At 43.1% G+C, this 19,897-nt stretch overlaps 1 protein-coding gene and 1 long non-coding RNA gene across 7 annotated transcripts in view; one reads left to right on the top strand and one right to left on the bottom strand.

Moving 5' to 3' along the window:
- The window catches only part of LOC132371911 (uncharacterized), a 179,184-nt gene that overhangs the window by 53,727 nt on the left and 105,560 nt on the right, over positions 1-19,897 (bottom strand). The gene's annotated exons all lie outside the window — the stretch shown is intronic.
- Positions 11,947-17,794, top strand: PRR15 (proline rich 15). Of its 5 annotated transcripts, XR_009504855.1 has the most exons (3): positions 11,947-12,581; positions 14,331-15,366; positions 16,939-17,794. XR_009504855.1 is itself a non-coding variant. In XM_059932741.1 (2 exons), the coding sequence occupies exon 2, from the start codon at positions 14,472-14,474 to the stop codon at positions 14,859-14,861; it is 390 nt and encodes a 129-aa protein (XP_059788724.1). In that variant the 5' UTR covers positions 11,947-12,098; positions 14,331-14,471; the 3' UTR covers positions 14,862-15,451. The 5 variants fall into 5 exon arrangements, 4 of the variants coding, with proteins under 4 accessions (XP_059788724.1, XP_059788720.1, XP_059788723.1 ...); XM_059932741.1 differs by lacking the exon at positions 16,939-17,794 and having other exon boundaries at positions 11,947-12,098; positions 14,331-15,451; XM_059932737.1 differs by lacking the exon at positions 16,939-17,794 and having other exon boundaries at positions 14,331-15,451.

Here is a 19,897-nt window from a genome sequence, read left to right as displayed (position 1 = left end):
TCTGCTTACTTGGCTTCTCATTTGCTGGCACAGTTGACCACTCCCTTCTTCTCAAACCCCCTCTCTCTCGGCTGCTGTGACACCACCCTCGCCCCCATCCTCTGCTCAGGCTCCTCTGCCCAGGCTCCTCTGCCCATTCTCCCTCTAGAACTCTCCAAGTCCCTTGGAACGCTCTCCAAGGCTGCCTTCTTGCCGTACTTTCTCTGTAGGCAATCACATCTACTCCACCTTCCAATGCTATCTGTCAACAATTCCAAATGACTCCTAAGATTCAGTAAACTATCCTTTTCTATTGCTGAGAAATATTCCATGGTATGGATTTACCACAGTCTGTTTTGCCTTTCACCTACTGAAGGACATCTGGATTGTTTCCAGTTTGGAAAGGGTGTAATTTCTGGGTCATATTTGCATGTTTAGCCTTTTTAAGAAACTATCAAGCTGTTTTCCAGAGCAGCTGGACCATTTCACATTCCCACCAGCAACGTGTAAGTGATTCAGTTTCTCCACACCCTCACTAGCATTTGGTGTCGTCATTATTTTCTATTTTAGTCATTCTGATAAGTTCATATTGATATCTCATTGTGGTTCTCATTTGCATTTCACTAATGGTTAATGATGTTGAACATCTTTTCATGTGGTTATTTGTCATCTGTATCTCCAATTTAGTGAAACAACTGTTCAAGTCTTTTGCCCATTTCATAATTGATTCTTTTTCACTATAGAATTTTGAGAGTCCTTTATATATTTTAGGTATATATGGTTTGCAAATATTTTCTCCTAGTCTGTAGTGTGTCTTTACATCCTCTTAACAGAGTGTTTTTCAGAGCCAAAGTTTTTCTCAGTTTTGATGAAGTCCAACTTAGTTATTTTTTCTTTTATGGATCTTCGTTTTAGCCATGTCTATGAACTCTTCACTTAGCCCTAGGTCCCAAAGCCATTCTATTATTTTCTTCTAAAAGTTTTATATTTTTACATTTAAAATCCATGATCTAATTATTAATTATACTGTGTGATGTTCACGTCAAGATTCACTTTGCACCTTTGGCACAAAGGGACTGTCCAGAATAAGGGTAGAAAGATCTCCCGGGAGGATGGTGTGTGCGAGGCATGGAGGATAAACAGTCCAGATGGAACTGTGTGGCTAAAGAGACAGCCACGTTGAAGACGGCCACCACGATACCTTCTGCTGCTGCCCCATCTGACAATGTGCTCCAGCAAAACAAGCAACTCCACCAAGAAAGAAGGAGACTCAAGGCATCCCCAGCAGGAGACTGTGCAGCAGAGAAAGGTCAGTCCCAGTGGAAGGAGAAGGAGGTGTCCAGGAGGGATATTTTTAGGAAAAACAAAATGGAACACATATATACTGATAGGATGGCACTTGCAGAAAAGTGTACCAAGAAGCCATTGGAAAGTGTAGAAAGAATTAGAAATAGGACTAAAAACAAGCAGATTGAAAGGGTTGAGGTGGGGGGGAGGGCGGGCAGGGAGAGGCCATTATTAACTTTAGGAAAAGACAAAAAGTAGGAAAGCAAATATAATGTTCTGTACACTATCATGCTTAGCCTGAACAATATTTACAAAGGCACAATAATATCAACATGGAATTGTCAATTAAACAAAGGCTGTAATATGACCACCGTACTGGGATATGAGAGAAAGGAAGCAGAAGGCATGGTGGTATAAGAGAACAGAATGCTCAAATACCATAATAGGAAATTAATAGAGGTCAAATATCGATAAATCAAAAGAGAGCATAATACACAAATTAATTAGAAATGTAGAGATGTGCACATGTCGGAAATGAAAAGGCAAAATTGTTGAAGGTGGTTGGGGAAGAGAACTAAGGGAAGGAATGAGATAAGAAACCCCTGTAACGTGCTATAATTGCCTTAATAACATTTGACTTTTGAACTCTGTGTGCATATATTACTTTAATAAAATAAAAACTAATTTCTTAAAACAATAATGCCATGTCTACATAGCAGAGACATGATGCTCCTGTTCTTTCCCTCCTTTGGGTCTGATTCGGTGATGTGGATTATATATTAAGATTCCAGGAGCTAATGGGGCAACACATATTAAACATATTCCTTGGCTTGTGCCTCAGCCACAGTCTGGTAGTGACCTTACTTCTAAGGATTCTGCCTTATGATTTGTTAATCCTTTTCTGGTAACATTGCTTTCAAGCTTAACTGAGCACACTTCCTCCTTCAATGACAGGTAATGCAATTTCGGTGCCGAAAGGATGAAGAGCATTCTTGAATCACATACAGAAAACTTCTGCTTGATTTGATTTAATCATTAAGTATGTTCCTGAAAAAAAAGTTAGATTCAGAGCAAATTGTTGTATATTAAATACTCTCCGGTAAATTTTAACCTTATGTTCTTGGGGGGAAAGCAATGGGCCCTAACCAACAATAATGACAGTGAACTTTAAGACTCTCTACCCTTTTTATTTTCCAAAAGCACTTGGAAGTGATTGATCTGTAGAGTCTGTTTACATGATTTTCCTACACAGCCAATGAAAGAAATCAGTCAAGGAGAAACTAACATTTACTGAGTGCCTATTACGTGTCAGGCACTGTGCTGGGGACTTTAATAAATGTATTGTCTGCTTTAATCTTGGCAACGATCCAGAGAAGTAGATAGTATTATCCCCACTTTACATTTAAGGAAACCAGAGCCTAAAGATATTAAGTAATTTTCTCAAAGCCACACAGCTCGTAATTCAAACCAACCATCAAGTCTTTTCACAAGAAATGTATATAATTACAATTCCCAGTGTTAATTTGAGCTTTGAGTGCTCTGTGATTCCATAGGGCTTTAATATTTAAGCAACCACATATGATTTAGCATTATTCTAAGTGGGAAACTTAGAAGACGATGACCTAATTCGAATCTTTTAAGTATGACTACCTCTTTTGATGTAATAGCCTTGATACCAACAAATATTTATTGATCTAATGATTAACTAAAAGGCAATATGAGATTCAAATAGCAATATTAAAAGAACATTGTATTAGGAAAAGAGTAACTCAAACCGAATCAAAATAACTGCACCTCTTCTGGTCCTGTGACTTGGAGCAACTTGCTTCAAATTTCTAGGATAAAACTGTAGAACTTGTAATATCTCTCTCTCAGCGTTGCTCTACCATTAAAACAGTGAGAACACTACCCACTTTTGGATAAGCACATAGTAAAGTGAAAGCCCAGAGTAAGAACTTAAAATTTGCCATTATTATAAAAGTTTTATAGCTGCAGCTGAAGTAGTTTCCCCCAGTATGTAAGTGAAATGACATAAAGTAGATGAAACTGAATGTTCACTGGAGTGTACAATGTGAGATTTACCTGTGTTGGCACCTAACAGAAAGCTGAGTCCCAAAACTTTGGTGCGCCTCCCCTGACAGCCTGTGACTTAGGAAAGCAGCTATTTCTTACAGATTTCTAACTATGTTTTGACACTGGCCTTGATGCAAGTGAGGAAACCAAAAGATTCCCTTCCTGCATCATGTTACCCTTCCATCAGATAGCCACCTCCTCCCTGTACACATGTGACGTAATGAGCTGACACATCGACAAACCATAAAGAGAAGATATAACCTGGCGAATGGAGCATAACCGAATCAACCCTTTGAAAATGGAAATGAACAACTGCAGGCAGCAAGTCACCCTTTACAGGATCTAGTTTACCCTGGCCCTGACCTGGAACCAGGTGACCAGCCAGAGAACATTACCTTGCGTGGTAACACATGACCTTTATTTACATCAGTGATTTTCTAATAAACAATGAAGTGGAATCATCTTTGTTTCCTGAGAGAGTCAGGATGTGCTGTGGAGGCTTGTTCTGCAATGTCATGTCCTCTAGATCATTCATTTATTCCCCAAGTACAATATTTAATAAAATCTCAGCAGCCGTCCTCTGGTGTTACATTATTCTTCCCCATCCGCATCTTAGCACCTAACCACATCTCCTTCAAAGGGTATTGCAACATGATAGTGCTCTGCCAATTTTAAGAAAAAAGCAAAAAAATGTATCAGATAATTTGGTCCACCTACTGTACTCACTCCTCAGAATTAAAGAAAATCGGGCTATTATTACCTGTAATGACAGACTGAAATTTTATTTCATTGCCACTTTTAGTACATTTCTTTGTACAAGTTGGTCATATTATAACCAAGAAAGCATTCACATTTCTGCATTGGATGGTCATGCATTCAACAATATTAAGAACTGTTATTGTCAGGCAGATGCCAGGTCCTAAAGACTCATTAGTGACCTGTCCTAGTGCTCATGGAGAGACACAGCACAGAGCTTTATATTATAAAACTTTTATAATAATGGCAAATTTTAAATTCTTACTCTGGGCTTTCACTTTACTATGTGCTTATCCAAAAGTGGATAGTGTTCTCACTTTTTTAATGGTAGAGCAACACTGAGAGAGATATTACAAGTCCTTAGTCCCTGGACTCTGAAGCCAGGTTTCCTGGGGTCAAATGCTGGCTCTAATACTTACTGGCTGTGTCACCTTGGGCAAGTAACTTAAGTTCTTAGTGTCTCAGTTACCTCATCTATAATAATAATAGTGCCTATTTCACAGGGCTTTCAGGAAGATTAAATGACTTAATATTTATAAAGCAATTAGAAATGTACCCAGCACACAGAAAGTGTTCTGTAAATGATCATTAAATAAAATGGAACTCATTTTCTAGTGAGGGAGTCAGACAATAAATAAATAAGAAAATTATAGTCTAGTCGTGGGGACAAACACCAAGCAAACAATTTACAATAAAATTAAAACACACCCACTCCTGTCAGTGGCAGCTAGGTTATTTGGCTGAATTCTCCTGCTGGAAAAAATTGGGCACCAAAACAACTTCAGTTTTGATAGCCCCCTGGAGCATAAGGGACAGAATTATAAGTGAGTGTAGGGCTCATCCAAAAAAGAGCAATTAATAAAAGATTTTTCCCTTGATAAGTGTCAGACCCCAAAGGGCCATACCCTCAGGGTCCGGGCAGCCCAGAAGTAAACTATACCCATCCCCCCAACATGTCTTCATGGACAATTAAGTTAATTTGGAGCAGAAAAGATGGGGGGGCGGGTAGGGAGGGAATGGACTTGTCCCTGGAGTGTGACTACAGGCTAATGGTCCCATGGATCTCTTGGTTTTGGTTATCCCCAAATCCTCAAGCCATGAACTTAGTGTAAAGTGGTCCTGCCTGGTAGTGTCCCTAAACTCTTGAAAATCCTTTCTAGAAAAAGTGACTTTTGTCTTAGGTCTTAAATTTTCCTACAAATAATTTTTTAAGGAAAATGAGGAACATACAATGATATCCAAGAATACTAAAGGAACCAGATCCACAAAAGGAGGAGGCGTGGGAAGTTAGGAAGAGTCAGCTGGTGTCGACTGAATTTCGGAGGGAGGCGGACCTGTACAAACCAGCCTTGCTTAGGTCAAGTGTGAAACTGACATGATTAGTCATATTTTGTGACTATAATTTTTATACTTCTAGGTATGCATTCATGTTAACCTGACAGGGCACAGGATGAGATAATGTGAACAGTGGCTTCCAACTTCAGGCACAGGTGCAACACCCTCTCTTTAAAAGTTTACAGACTAGAGACTTCCCTGGTGGTGCAGTGGTAAAGAATCTGCCTGCCAGTGCAGCGGACACAGGTTCTAGCCCTGGTCCAGGAAGATCCCACATGTTCCAGAGCAACTAAGCCTGTGCCTCACAGCTACTGAAGCTCACACGCCTAGAGCCCGTGCTCCGCAACAGGAGAAGCCACCACAATGAGAAGCCTGAGCACCACAATGAAGAGTAACCCCCCGCTCACTGCAACTAGAGAAAGCCCGCGCGCAACAACGAAGATCCAACGCAGCCAAAAATAAATAAATAAATAAATAAATTTTAAGAAAAGTTTACAGACTAAATCCAACAACACTGATGTGAATACACAGAAAGGAGAAAAGAAATATTAAACTACCAGTACATGGGTGACTATAAAGGAAAAGGCCATAGGAGAGACAAATCTAATTTTCAAAGAATGGAAGAGTCCATAAAAGAAAGGGATGATGGAAGGGAGGGAAGGGGGGTAGGGAAGGGGTAGGATGAATGGAGTAAATGTGAAAATGTGGGCCATAGTTATCCTTGGGTGAAAAGAATATAAATGATCTTTATTTTCTTCATTTTGATTAGCTATATTTTTTTTAACATCTTTATTAGAGTATAATTGCTTTACAGTGGTGTGTTAGTTTCTGCTTTATAACAAAGTGAATCAGCTATACATATACATATATCCCCATATCTCCTCCCTCTTGCATCTCCCTCCCACCCTCCCTATCCCACCCCTCTAGGTGGTCACAAAGCACCAAGCTGATCTCCCTGTGCTATGCGGCTGCTTCCCACTAGCTATCGGTTTTACATTTGGTAGTGTATATATGTCCATGCCACTCTCTCACTCCATCCCAGCTTACCCTTCCCCCTCCCCGTGTCCTCAAGTCCATTCTCTGCGTCTGTGTCTTTATTCCTGTCCTGCTCCTAGGTTCTTCAGAATCTTTTTTTTTTTTTTTTTTTAGATTCCATATATATGTGTTAGCATATGGTATTTGTTTTTGTCTTTCTGACGTACTTCACTGTGTGTGACAGACTCTAGGTCCATCCACCTCACTACAAATAACTCAATTTCGTTTCTTTTTATAGCTGAGTAATATTCCATTGTATACATGTGCCACATCTTCTTTATCCATTCATATGTCGATGGACACTTAGGTTGCTTCCATGTCCTGGCTATTGTAACTAGAGCTGCAATGAACATTGTGGTACATGACTCTTTTTGAATTAAAGTTTACTCAGGGTACATGCCCAGTAGTGGGATTGCTGGGTTGTATGGTAATTCTATTTTTACTTTTTTAAGGAACCTCCATACTGTTCTCCATGTGGCTGTATCAATTTACATTCCCACCAGCAGTGCAAGAGGGTTCCCTTTTCTCCACACCCTCTCCAGCATTTATTGTTTGTAGACTTTTTGATGATGGCCATTCTGACTGGTGTGAGGTGATACCTCTTTGTAGTTTTGATTTGCATTTCTCTAATGATTAGTGATGTTGAGCATCCTTTCATGTGTTTGTTGACAATCTGTATATCTTCTTTGGAGAAATGTCTATTTAGGTCTTCTGCCCATTTTTGGATTGGGTTGTTTGTTTTTTTGATATTGAGCTGCAGGAGCTGCTTGTAAATTTTGGAGATTAATCCCTTGTCAGTTGCTTCATTTGCAAATATTTTCTCCCATTCTGAGGGTTGTCTTTTTGTCTTGTTTATGTTTTCCTTTGTTGTGCAAAAGCTTTTAAGTTTCATTGGGTCCCATTTGTTTATTTTTGTTTTTATTTCCATTTCTTTAGGAGGTGGGTCAAAAGGATCTTGCTGTGATTTATGTTAGAGTGTTCTGCCTATGTTTTCCGATTAGCTGTTATTTCTTAAATTTTCTCATCATGTGTCTTCCTTTGCCCAGTTCCCACCATAAATACTTTAAAGGAAGAGAATCAATTTCTCAGCCTCTGATGCAATGCCAGATTTGCTAGGATTGCAAATGCCAGGTTTAACTTCTAAAGTTCCTCTTTTAATTTCTAGTATGCAAATCCTGCTCTCCAGAAATTCATTTTCTATTGTCTTTTAGTGTAATCATTTATTGCACTTAAAGGGCCACACAAGAAACAATTTAATTTTTTAAAAAAAGAAAAGAAAAAAGAAACTGTGTCCTTTCTCAAACCATCAACACATTTTTGAAAAATAAAAAATGACAAGAAAAAATATTATAAAGAAATGTAAGCATTTCCCAATCTAAGCATATTTAAATTCTGTAACATTGAAAGTCACCTACTATTCACTGGGTAGATAAATCAACTTTTACATGCATCTATACTGTATTCATAGCTTACCAACACAGAGGTTAGGGCAGCCCATGTTCTCCTTATAGAAGCAAACAGCAGGATTCCTAGATCAATAGTTACAGAACACAACTATATTTGTTTAACACTAACTCTCTTTGTTGTTTTTTGGTTTGGGGTGGGGTTTTTTTTCATGGGATTGGTTATGAAAATTTTTATAGATTTAAACAGTTCTAGATTCAAAAAATGGAGGAAAATAAGTCAATTGTTCTGATTTAAAATTCTATCTTTAAAAGTCAAACTACCATGATGTCTCAGATAATCTGATGCTCCTCGCCACTGTATGTACACATGTACACATACCTTTATCCACTCATTCCCTTAACTCCAAGCCTCTTTTTTTTTTTTTTTGGCCTTGCCATGTGGCATCTTAGTTCCCTGGCCAGGGATCAAATGCATGCCCCCTACATTGAGAGTGTGGAGTCTTAACCATTGGACCTCCAGGGAAGTTCCAACTCCAAGCCTTTTCAATGAAGTGCCTTCTTTTGCAGATGCATTCCCCACCTCTAAAAACTTCCCCATCGGGCTTCCCTGGTGGCGCAGTGGTTAAGAATCCACCTGCCAATGCAGGGGACACGGTTCAAGCCCTGGTCCAGGAAGATCCCATATGCCACGGAGCAACTAAGCCCGTGCGCCGCAACGACTGAGCCTGTGCTCTAGAGCCCACGAGTCACAACTACTGAAGCCTGCGTGCCACAGCTACTGAAGCCCGCGTGCCACAGCTACTGAAGCCTGTGCGCCTAGAGCCTGTGCTCTGCAGCAAGAGAAGCCACCGCAATGAGAAGCCTGTGCACCTCAACAAAGAGTAGCCCCCGCTCGCCACAACTAGAGAAAGCCCGCGCACAGCAACGAAGACCCAACGCAGCCAAAAATAAATAAATTAAATAAATAATTAAAAAAAAAAAAAAAAAAAACTTCCCCATCACTTAAACATTTCACTAAGTCCTTCTTCCAGGAAGAACTTTTCAGATTGGTCAAGGAAAGAATGTGAAACTACCTTTTTGCCTTTTGAACAATATCATGTTTTTTCTATAGCTCTACTAGACTGTACCAAGAAGGAATGTTTTGGGCTGCAAGTAACAGAAAACTGTGTTTAAAGCTGTGGTTAAATCATAGCAATCCGCCTTATCTCACCGAACTATTAGTCAAGAGATAGGTCATTCCAGGGTTCTTTCAGGGGCTCACCAGTATGATGAAGGACCCAGACACCTGTCACGCTCCCATGCCATCATCCTTAGTGCGCTGGGTTTTACTTCCATGTCTGTTGCCTCACTGTTGCACAATGGCTGCTGCACATCCTCACACTGTGCTTAAACATAAGAATCAAGGGTATTGCAAAAGATGTTCTTCTCTCAGAAGGCTCTGTCCTTTATTTAGGAAGAAACATTTCCAGAAGTCTTCCTTATAGCCCCATAAGTCAGAACTAGATCACATGCATGCTCCTAGTTACAAGGAAGACTGTAAAAGCATCTCTGTTTTAAGCCTCTAGTTAAACTCAGGCTCCTCTTTTGTATGAACTGAATGAAAGCACGTCCTGTTGATTTTACCTCCTAAATCTCTTTTGCATACATCTAATTCTTCTCAGCTCCCCCACTGCCAGCACTCTCCCACCAGCCATCAAAATATCCCACCTGAACTACTCCAACAGTTCCTAACTGGTTTTCCTGTAGCCCCACCTCGTCCACTCTACCATCCACTCTTTACAGTTTCAGTGATATTTTAAATGCAAATCTTACCATGTCACTTCCTCTATAATGGATTATGTTCAAAACTCCTACCATGAGTGATAAGGTCCTGAAGGGTCTGGTCGCACCCACCTTTCTAGCTTTGTCTCCTGCAGTGCTTCAGCTCACTTTGTACTCAGATTACACTGACCACCTCTTTGCTCCTTAAAAATCCTAAGCTCCTTCACAGCTCATAGCTTTTGCATGTGCTATTCCCTCTGTCTGGAGGGACACCCATTCTCCACCTCCCTAGTCCCTTCTGCCTCATTTCTCCTTAGTTTTCATGTCTCCATTTAAATGTTTTTACTGCATGCAAGGGTTACTTATAAGGTGTTATCAAGTCAATGAAATGTAGAAATATTTAAAGTTATTAAATATAAATGGGAGAGATGTAAGAGAATGAATTTTTTAATTTCAGCAGTTAGTTGATGTTCATCTATTAAGAAAATGCTGGCCCTTTGTTAAATCATGCTAGATGAGAAGCCATTTGCAGGACTCATTTTCTTTTCCTAAATGTCTTCCTTCTTTCACCCATTTGATCAACAAACAATGTTTGGAACCCAGCTCCACCACTTTCTAGCGGTGAGGGTTCTTCAGACAGGACTTTCCTCCTTGGTCCAGTGTCTCCTCTGTAATGAGATGGCACTATGACGACGTGTCCCGTCCTCCTCTCATGGTTGGTGGCCTGTCTTTGTTCAGTTCTGGTGCTATGATTGCAAGTTTCCTCTCTAAAACTAATCCCAAGAAATATATGAAAATGTATCACTTTCAAATACACGCTGCTGTGCATATCATTTAAAAATCCAAGAATGCTAAACTAAGTTAAGGATATAAAATATTCAATTTTTACCATATTTCATACATTGAAATACTCTATAAAAATTTCTTCCGGGCTTCCCTGGTGGCGCAGTGGTTAAGAATCCGCCTGCCAATGCAGGGGACAAGGGTTCGATCCCTGGTCCGGGAAGATCCCACATGCCGCGGAGCAACTAAGCTCGTGCGCCACAACTACTGAGCCTGTGCTCTAGAGCCCGTGAGCCACAACTACTGAGCCCGCGTGCCGCAACTATTGAAGCCCACGTGCCTAGAGCCCGTGCTCCACAACGGGAGAAGCCACCGCAATGAGAAGCCTGCGCACTGCAACAATGAGTAGCTCCTGCTTGCTGCAACTAGAGAAAGCCCGCGTGCAGCAACAAAAACCCAACAGAGCCAAAAATAAATAAATAAAATAAATTTATAAAAAAAAAAATTTCTTCCTATTAATTCCATATTGTAAGTTATGCAATAGGTCGGCATCATGTCTTTTACTACTTCACTGCTTTAGAAAATCCTCAGAACAAAGATGCTCGGATTTCAGTTGCTCCATACGCAGTCCTTCAGAGGAGTTACACACGAGCTCAGGGAACATCAAGATAGTTCTTTGAAAAAGAAAAGCATCCTTGAAGATGCAGCCGGTTGCACGTCTGCCTTATTAGTGAAAATGCCCTATGTCAAAACCTTTCCGTCCGGGTAATAAAAAGCACCCATATGTTCCTGGGAACAAAAGCATCCTGAAACTTGACGCCATCCGCGGGTTCACTTGACTTCCAGCTCAGGGCTGGATTTGTACTCCCCGGGCGGTGGCTGTCCACGGACTTCTAGACCTGGGGGAAGGAAATTCACATCCTCACTGAGTCGTGCTAAGAGACCGACATGGACTGGCAGGCTGGGGTATAAGGTGCCGGTTAAGACCGCAGGAGCCGGAGTCAGGTCTCCAGGGTACAAATCCGGCTCTGCCACTCACCAGCCGTGCAACCTTGGGCAACCGTTTAGCCTTTCAGAGCTAAATTCTCCTCGCCTGTCAAGTGAGGATAATAATAGTTCTTACTCCTAGGGTTGCTGTGAGGAGGAGTAAATAAATTAATCCACAGAAAGCGCTTGGAAGAGCGCCTGGCTGGCACATGACGAACTTGTTAATATTGCAGCCTTTCAACTCAGGGCGCCTGCAACTCTGCAACATTGTGCCTGGGTATGGAACGGCTCCTGTAAGTTACAAAACTTGAGATTCTGGGAGCTGAGTGGCCGCGGTTGGGGACGCGGAGAGGAAAGGAAAAAAAGAAATTGGGGTAGGAGCAGAGGGAGAGAGAGCTGCGACGACGTTTATCCACCGGAGCCCACCTGCAGCCTCGGTCTCCCGGCCTCCGGTCTCCTCTACCGTTTCTTCTTCAGGAGTCCGACTCGCGAGCGGCGCACGCAGCCTTTCTCCAATCAGACATCCCAAGGCTGGCGCCACGTAGGCGACCTGGTCCAATCTCGTCCCTGGAGGGCGGGAACGCGAACTTCCTACCTGCACCTGTGGCAGCAGTGGCCGCCTCCTGGGTTATTATTTTTTTCTTCCCGCTGCCCCGGGGTTCTGGCTTCTAGAATCACTTGGCGAATAACCAGCAGGTGAGCAGATGTCTTTTCCCGCGCGGAGGACCGACGCGGTAGGGAGCTTCAATGCATCAGAGTGAGCCCCTGAGATCCCATCTCCCTGCGGCTCCCGGGCGGCGCTATCAGGGAAAGGGGACGCGCCGGAGAATGAAAGGCTACTAGGCGGGAGAGCCTGCCTGGCCATTCACCTGGGGCAGTGAGCCCGGCACCCACTCGCAGGGGCGGCCTCCGGTCGGAGCCAACCGTACTTCGAGCTCCGGGCTACTGCCGCCGCTGCGCCAGGAAGTTGGAGGAGCCAGGGGAGACCAGCAACAGCAATCGGCTTAGCTGGACTGCGGCGATTTCGGCTAGCACACCTTCCAGAAAGAAACCCGACCTCTCCAAGACCGCGCAGAGGGACGCCGCGCCCCGACTTCCAGATTAACCCAAGTGCACCCCCTCCCGACTCTGCGCGGGGAGAGAGGCGTGGAGCCGCGGGGTCCTGGGAAGCCTGAGCAGGTGAGCGATCAGGGTGATTCTCCGTCCGCCAAGACAGAGCCCATTCCGGGGTGTCACGCTGGGGCGCTCCCCCAGCGCCCGAGGAGAAGTTACTAGCTGCAGGCGTTCTGCGTAATTTGAGTAATTTGCAGTCTTTCCCTTGAGCAATTCGTGCAAAACCCTTCCGTGCCTACAACGTTGATTGTGGAGAAGAAAGCGTAGGGTAGAAGACAGAAAGCAGCATCAGAACACCCACCACTATCACCACCACCACCACCAGTGAATAACTTGGGGGTGCTTTTCCGATCTATAAAGCGGAGGGGGAATGGATGTTTGCAAACCCAACTGCAAACTGTGCCTGAGGGTGTGGGTGCCTCCTGTAAGGAAAGAACTTTTGGCTGTTTTTTCTTCTATTGTTTTCAAGTCGCAGCCCAAGTGTGCCCTCGGGGCGTCCTGGGGAGGAGCTGGTGCCAAGGTCTCCTTGCTCAGGGAAGGCCGCTGCGGCCGCCGGCGTAGGCCCTCCGGCTCTCTCCCCCGGTTGGGGGGAGGAGAACCTCCAAACCACAGACACCGCCGAAGTTTCGCTCTCCAGCGCCGGCGAATCCCAGCAGCGCCGGGCGCGTGGGATGGGAAGGAGCCCAGCGGAAACCTGGAAATGAGCCGCGGCGCCAGCGAATCCTGCTCCTTCGTGGAGTTAGTGCCGCATAGACCCAGCACAGAAAATGAGCAAAGGAGCCTCGCTTCCGATATTCGCACCTTCAGTGCTAACAGACAGCCTTTTCGCTCAGCAGTGCTATTTTAAAAGCTGGGAAGAGGCAAATTGGAGTTCCTGGTTGTGCGCTCTCTCCTTTGGAGGAGGGAATTGCGCAAGGAAAAGAACAGAAGCCTTTAATTTGTAACTAAAAATCCCAAGAGTTGAGTTGCCTAGTACAAACAGACGCGGTGCATATTTTAATACAGAACTAAGGGAAGAGGGCTTGGGCTCATCTCAACCGCCGGCAGCGGGTGGCTTCAAAGAGACGCAAGATTGGTCTCTGGGGAATAAAAGGAAGAGTTAGGATGGCGGTTTTCAAGCGGAGTTAGGTCTAGACATGCTTCTCTGAAAGTCGTCAGACAGAAGTTTTGTCGAAAGCAGAATTTAAAAGAAACAAACACCATGAGCTTGTCCCTCGCTCTTACTGGCCTGTAAATCCGCGCCCCACGCCCCGCCCCGCCCCGCCCCCGAAGAATCACATCAAAAAGGATCCCGGGACAAAAGTTTAGGGAGCAAAAACCTTTGAAGGAGATTTCGGAACTGTTTGACAGGGATCTAACGTTCATTGCTCACCTATAGCGGGGGCGCGCTTGCTTCCGGGCGCCCTCCTCGCAGGTGCCGTTCTGGACCCGGTGGGTCACCTTTGGGCTTCGTCTACAAACGGGCAGAGTGACAGGACAGGCCATTTTCCCTCTGGGGCCTGGTTAATCCAGAAGCCCCGGTACCCACCCCTGGGTGGCCCTCGCGCGCGGACCACTGCGCTATCCTGGAAGCCAGGCTAAGGCTGAGGCCAGGGAGTGCCAAGACTCAGTCTCGAGACCAGAGGGTGGCGCCCCGGAGGCCCTTCGTCCGCCTGCGCCCTCGGGGGGGCGCGGCGGTGCCCTCTGAGGCCCGCGCGGCTGCGGACCCTCGGACCCCAGCCGCTCCGGTGCCAGCCGGAGCCAAGGGGAGGAAGTGGGATTGAGGGGCACGTGACTTCGACAAACCCAGTAACGAAGTTGTGTTTTCCTCCCCAGCACAAGCCTCTGCTTCGGCGGCTCCCAGCCCGCAGCCCGCTTGCGAGAAGCCGGGGCAGGGCCGGGGTGGACGAGAGAGGGGCCGCTGCCGCTGAGGCCCTTCCCCGCTCGCCGCGCCCCCCGCCACTTGGCCCGCTGGCCATGGCCGACGGCGGCGGCACCAGCAGCTCGGGCTCCTGGTGGAGTTCGCTAAAGAACAGCAGGAAGAAAAGCAAGGACGCCGCGGGGGGTGCGAAGCCTCCCGCCCAGCCTGACCCCGGGGAACCCGCGGCGCCCGCCCCGCCTGGCCCCGACTGGACAAGCAGTTCCCGGGAGAATCAGCATCCCAATCTCCTCGGGGGCGCCGGCGAGCCCCACAAGCCAGACAAGTTGGGCGGGGAGAAATCGGGCAACAGCCGCCGAAATTTGAAGATCTCGCGCTCGGGCCGCTTTAAGGAGAAGAGGAAAGTGCGCGCCACTCTGCTCCCCGAGGGAGTCAGGTCCTCGGAGGAGGCGAGCTTCTCTGGCGACCCGCACGACGACAAGCAGTAGCCCGAGCGCTCCAGGACTCTCTTCGCACCACGCCTCCCAACCCCCAGGGCTAAGCCCGAGAATTCTGCCCCGCCCCTGTACTTGGAGTCTCATCCCACCAAATTCTGAATATTCGCACAAGGCCTCCAGATTTTATTTTCCTGGAAATTGACGTGACAATTCCGTATATCACGACTCAAGGGTGCATTAAATATTTATTCGTGGTAAGAGAAGATAACGCAGAGGAAGTTGGCACAATTTTTTTTTTTTCAAAAAACTTCAATGGCCACCTTTGCGTCGCCCGTGGGAGTGAGAAGGGTACTTTTGTAAGAGACCTTAGCTCAACTGGAATTGCACAGCCCTCCACTGAGGATGGCATGCTCTGATTCCGAACTTGCTATTGGAAAGCAAATCACAGTGCTATCTTCAATGCCTGAGAAATGCACTTTAGGAGTACTTCTGTAGACATACCTTAAGAGAAGGGATGGGAGACAGCAGGAAGCGTTCTTAAGTAGAAGCATTTTAAGTAAGGCAAGATTGCTTTTAATGTTGAACTGCAAAACTGTACTGCCTGTTTTAGCGTAGACTATTAAAACTGTTGCACTGTAAGACTTAAGGTGACTTTTGTAATTTTTTTCTATTGCAAGACTGAAGCTCATCATACTTAAAAGCAGGCATGCAAAATCCAGGGTGACAGAGTTAATCATTTGCCACATAACCTGACAGTTCCTCTTGAAAAGCTGCAGGGAGGAGAACATGTCTAGAAACTACCAACACCCAGATTGGAACCAGCTAGCTGGATATCCCTATTTACACACCAAATTCGAGGAAGAGAGGGAGAGGTACCAATTAATTATTCCTGTTTTCTTTTATACTTCAGTGCATCTTCATAGAGTAAGTCACAATGCTAATAATAATTCTTTATGTATTCATTATTAACCTGACTCACAATTGTCTAAAAATACTTATTCAAACAGGTGGACTGAACTCTCAGTTTGTGCAAAGCTGGCTTTTTCCCACCCTCTTTGCTTCAAAAGCTAATTTCTTTAGTCTGAAGTACGCATTTATCTAGGTGCAAAGCCTTAAAGATCTACCAACCTGTAGATTTTTAACAAAAATCTACCTGTTTGCTTTTGTTATGAACTTCAAGTAAAAGAGTAAATCAATACTGAAATCACTTGCTTTCAGCAAATTACAAGAGATTTATTTTAGTTGTTAAGATCCCTGGGACCTCTTCCCACCACAATTCAGTTCATTTATAACCATTTAGAAATGCATAGCGGGGAAATTATAATGATCAAAGTGTGTGTGTGTGCATATATATATACACACACACATTGTGTATATATATATATATATATATTATATATATTATATATAAATATATTATATTAATATATTTAATATATTAATAACATATAGTTATAAAGCAGAAACTAACACACCATTATAAAGCAATTATACTCCAATAAAGATGTTAAAGAAAATAACATGTAATATAATATATATAATATATATAAATATATAAAATTCTGATTTCACTGAGTTGGGATTAAATCAGTCCATTCCTCCCACTGCATAATTAGGACTGCTTTAAAACTATGTAATTACAAACCTCAACTGCCAGTTGTGCATTGCACTCATATATATATAATATATAAATTATATATATATAATATATATATAATTTATATATATAATATCTACATTATATATATAATTATTATATATATTATATATTTATAATGTGGATAATGACAGGCAAGAACTTGATTGGAGCTCCTGAATTTGTTATATATAGTTTTTGGTTTCTCTTAAATTAGTAATTTATAACAAAACATGTTGATTGTCCAAAGAGATTTAACAAAGAAACTTGATGAAAACGGCTAAAATGGATTTAAATTAGTGAATCAAGCTTGGATACCAGCAAAATCATAGAGTTTACCATTTGATACATGCGCTTCCACATACTAAAGGCTTACTCCAAAGGAAATTGTTTACGTGGGGATTATGAACACCTTAGTTTCTTAAAAGAGAGTTTGTGAGGGTTTTTTTTTTTTTTAAATCATGAAAAGTTTTTTTTTTGTTTTGTATTCAGAACTGGGAAATATGTGACTGAAGTCTCATCAGGGTGAGCTTTCTGGATGAGGAAGACTTCACATCAATTTTAAGTGGGCCCACCTACCATCTCTAGACTCTGATGAAGAAGAGGGAGTCGGGATCTTGGACTCAGAGGAGCGGTTCGTGGTAAGGGAGGGGATTGTGGGCTGACCAGCAGTGGGAGTGAATAGAGCAGACGCTGTCAAATCAGGCTTTGGAACACCTTCATAGTATTTTAATTTTTGTAGAAGGTAATCAAAATTAGAGTGGATAACTACCCAAAATACTTCTCCCCTCCCAGGAAGACCAACAGATTAGATCTGTACCCATTTATAAAAGTAAGCCAGCCATTGCATACTTTTAAAATCTTATACTAACTCTTTCATCCAGTTTTATTGTTTTAAAGAATTTTTTTTTTCTTAAAAATTCCTTTAGATTCACAAAACATTGGCATTTTCCTGGGTTCTGTCTAGTTTTGGATCCCGTCCAAGTCTATAATTGCTGCAGATAATCAATAGCAGGCATATAGCAGTGGAACTTATTAACATGACATCTTTCCCCACTGTTCTGAAAGAATTTAAAACCATGCTAATGGCAGTTATGACAATGAATGCAATGCACGATTGGCAGTTGAGGTTTGTAATTACATAGTTTTAAAGCAGTCCTAATTATGCAGTGGGAGGAATGCACTGACTTAATCCCAACTCAGTGAAATCAGAAACCAAGAAAAATTGGTGGGATAAAAGGATCATGAGTAAGATGAGATAATTTGACAAAGTGTCTTGCTGGGATTTATGTGCTCTGCAGATGATTAATTACATTCCCATAACATATATACAGATTTTGAAAATGTTTAAACCTCAAGATATTTTATAGTAAATAAAAGGAAAATGTTGAATTAAATTTGGAGTTAATTAGGTTGGAGACTTTTGTTTTCTTAAAATCCCTCACAAATGAAATTTCACTCACAAATTTGGAAACGATTAAAGAAATTCTTATGCCATGCTTCCAAATTATGTGAAAAAGGGACAAAAATCTAGCAGCGTGTTTCCTCAATATTTTCATAACCATGATAATTATACACACAGGGTGGTTTTTACCTCAGTGACTGTCCTTGCAGTCGGTGGCTGAGCAGTAACTCATATTACAGGTCACCTGAACGTCCCTTTGTGTTCGTGCTTCTGTTGTTCATCCCATTCTGATTTGCATTTCAAGAGCAGAGACCCTATTTTGTATACAGTTAGGACATTCCGCTTCATATAACACTGGGAAATATTTTTTTTCTGCTTTGAAATGTAATGCAAACTCAGAACGCTGATCTTGCCGAGTCCTTAGAAGGGAACTATAAACCTAATGAACAGTAGCATGGGCTGAAGCTTTGTCAGAAATAGTTCTTCTCATGGGATACACAGAAGAAAATTTGGGTGGCTTGAAATAAATAAATAATAAAAGTGGGCAGAAAGTGGGCACCTTTCAAATAAAAGGTGAACTGGAAAGGAATAAGGGGGAAAATAGGGCACTAATATCCAGTGATCACAAGGCACCTTTTATGAGAAAAAGAGATAGAGAATATTATTTTTCCTTAGTTGAGAAGTATCAGCCAGACTAGAAACAAACACTAAAAAAAGCTAGCGTGATAGAGATGTAGGGGTAACTGATCTTTAAAAACTCTTATTTTATTTGCAGAGCATCTTATGATAATTACCCAGAAATGTAAGAGATTCTTCCTTGGGATAAGCATGAGTTTATCTCCATGGCAAGTAGAGGGTGGGACCAGAGATATTTTATACCCTTGGGTGTCAACATAACCAGTACCTTAGGCTAGAAACAAGTGTGCAGCCCAGGGTACACTGTCACTGACAAGCTGGCTGTCCCATCACAGCTTTGTTCTTCTCACCTGTTTCCTGTACCCTCGGCCCCATTCTCACCTCGCCTCTGAGCAATTGCCCATGCGTCCCCATCAGGCTCATAGACGTGGAAGAGGGGCCACCCGGAGGGAGGCACAGGGCCCTTCCCCAGCCTCCTGCAGGCACAGTGTATTAACAACCACTTTGTCAAAAGATGGCCCTGTACATCTGGAACATGGGATGAATAGCATTCGTGGCGAGAGAAGATTATCATTAAGGAGATAAATTGTGAGGAAACCGCACAGGTCTTGCCCTGGCAGAGGATAGTTGACCACTGTATAGAAGTGGTAGTAGCTAAAGATCATGATAAATAAGACTGACAGAGGATATCAGCGATCCTTCCAGGTATTCAAAACAAGGAATTCAGCCATTCTTCCAAACCAAATTGTGCTGCGGATGACAAAGTGATGGACGCGAAACTGTCATGTCAGAATTGTTGACATAACCTCGTGCAATAAAAAGATGGAGTATCTTTATCTCTGACATGTATAACAAGACTGTTTACCCACGAGACAAAAATTTCCGGCCCTTAAATTAGAAAGGTTCATGTTGAAGAAGATGAAGGTTCCTACCCCTGAAAGGAGCTGCTGACTCACCTGCCATTAAGTGGGGAATACGGGACCCATCTAGGACCTCCCTGTGCTTTTTCTGAAGGGATATTCCTTGAGTTACAAGTACCCTGGATTATTAATCTTTTTCTCGTACCAGTCATCAAGCATATCCTACAAAGGTGGCAGCAAAGAGCTCCTGCAAAGTTTTCCAAGACACCTGGTCATAATTCTCTCTCTCCCTTGCTCCTAGATGAGTCTTAGATGATCTGGGTGTTGGTTTGCTCTTCTGTAAAATGATGGGATGGAGTCTATATTCCCACTTTAAAACTCTCTCTTAGGAATTTGCTATTTTGAACAACAGGCTGTAAAAGCTAATTCACAGAGTGATCATTGTTTACTATAAAACACAAAGGCACCAACTGTCCAGTACTGATGGTCAGGTGGGAAGTTGGGAGGGAGGTAGAGAAGCATAAATTGCAATAAAGCTACCACATTATCA

This window comes from Balaenoptera ricei, chromosome 9 (genome assembly GCF_028023285.1).
Source record: "Balaenoptera ricei isolate mBalRic1 chromosome 9, mBalRic1.hap2, whole genome shotgun sequence".
Classification (NCBI taxonomy): domain Eukaryota; kingdom Metazoa; phylum Chordata; class Mammalia; order Artiodactyla; family Balaenopteridae; genus Balaenoptera; species Balaenoptera ricei.
Note: the sequence above shows the minus strand (reverse complement) of the source record. Positions and strands in the feature narration are given on the sequence as shown.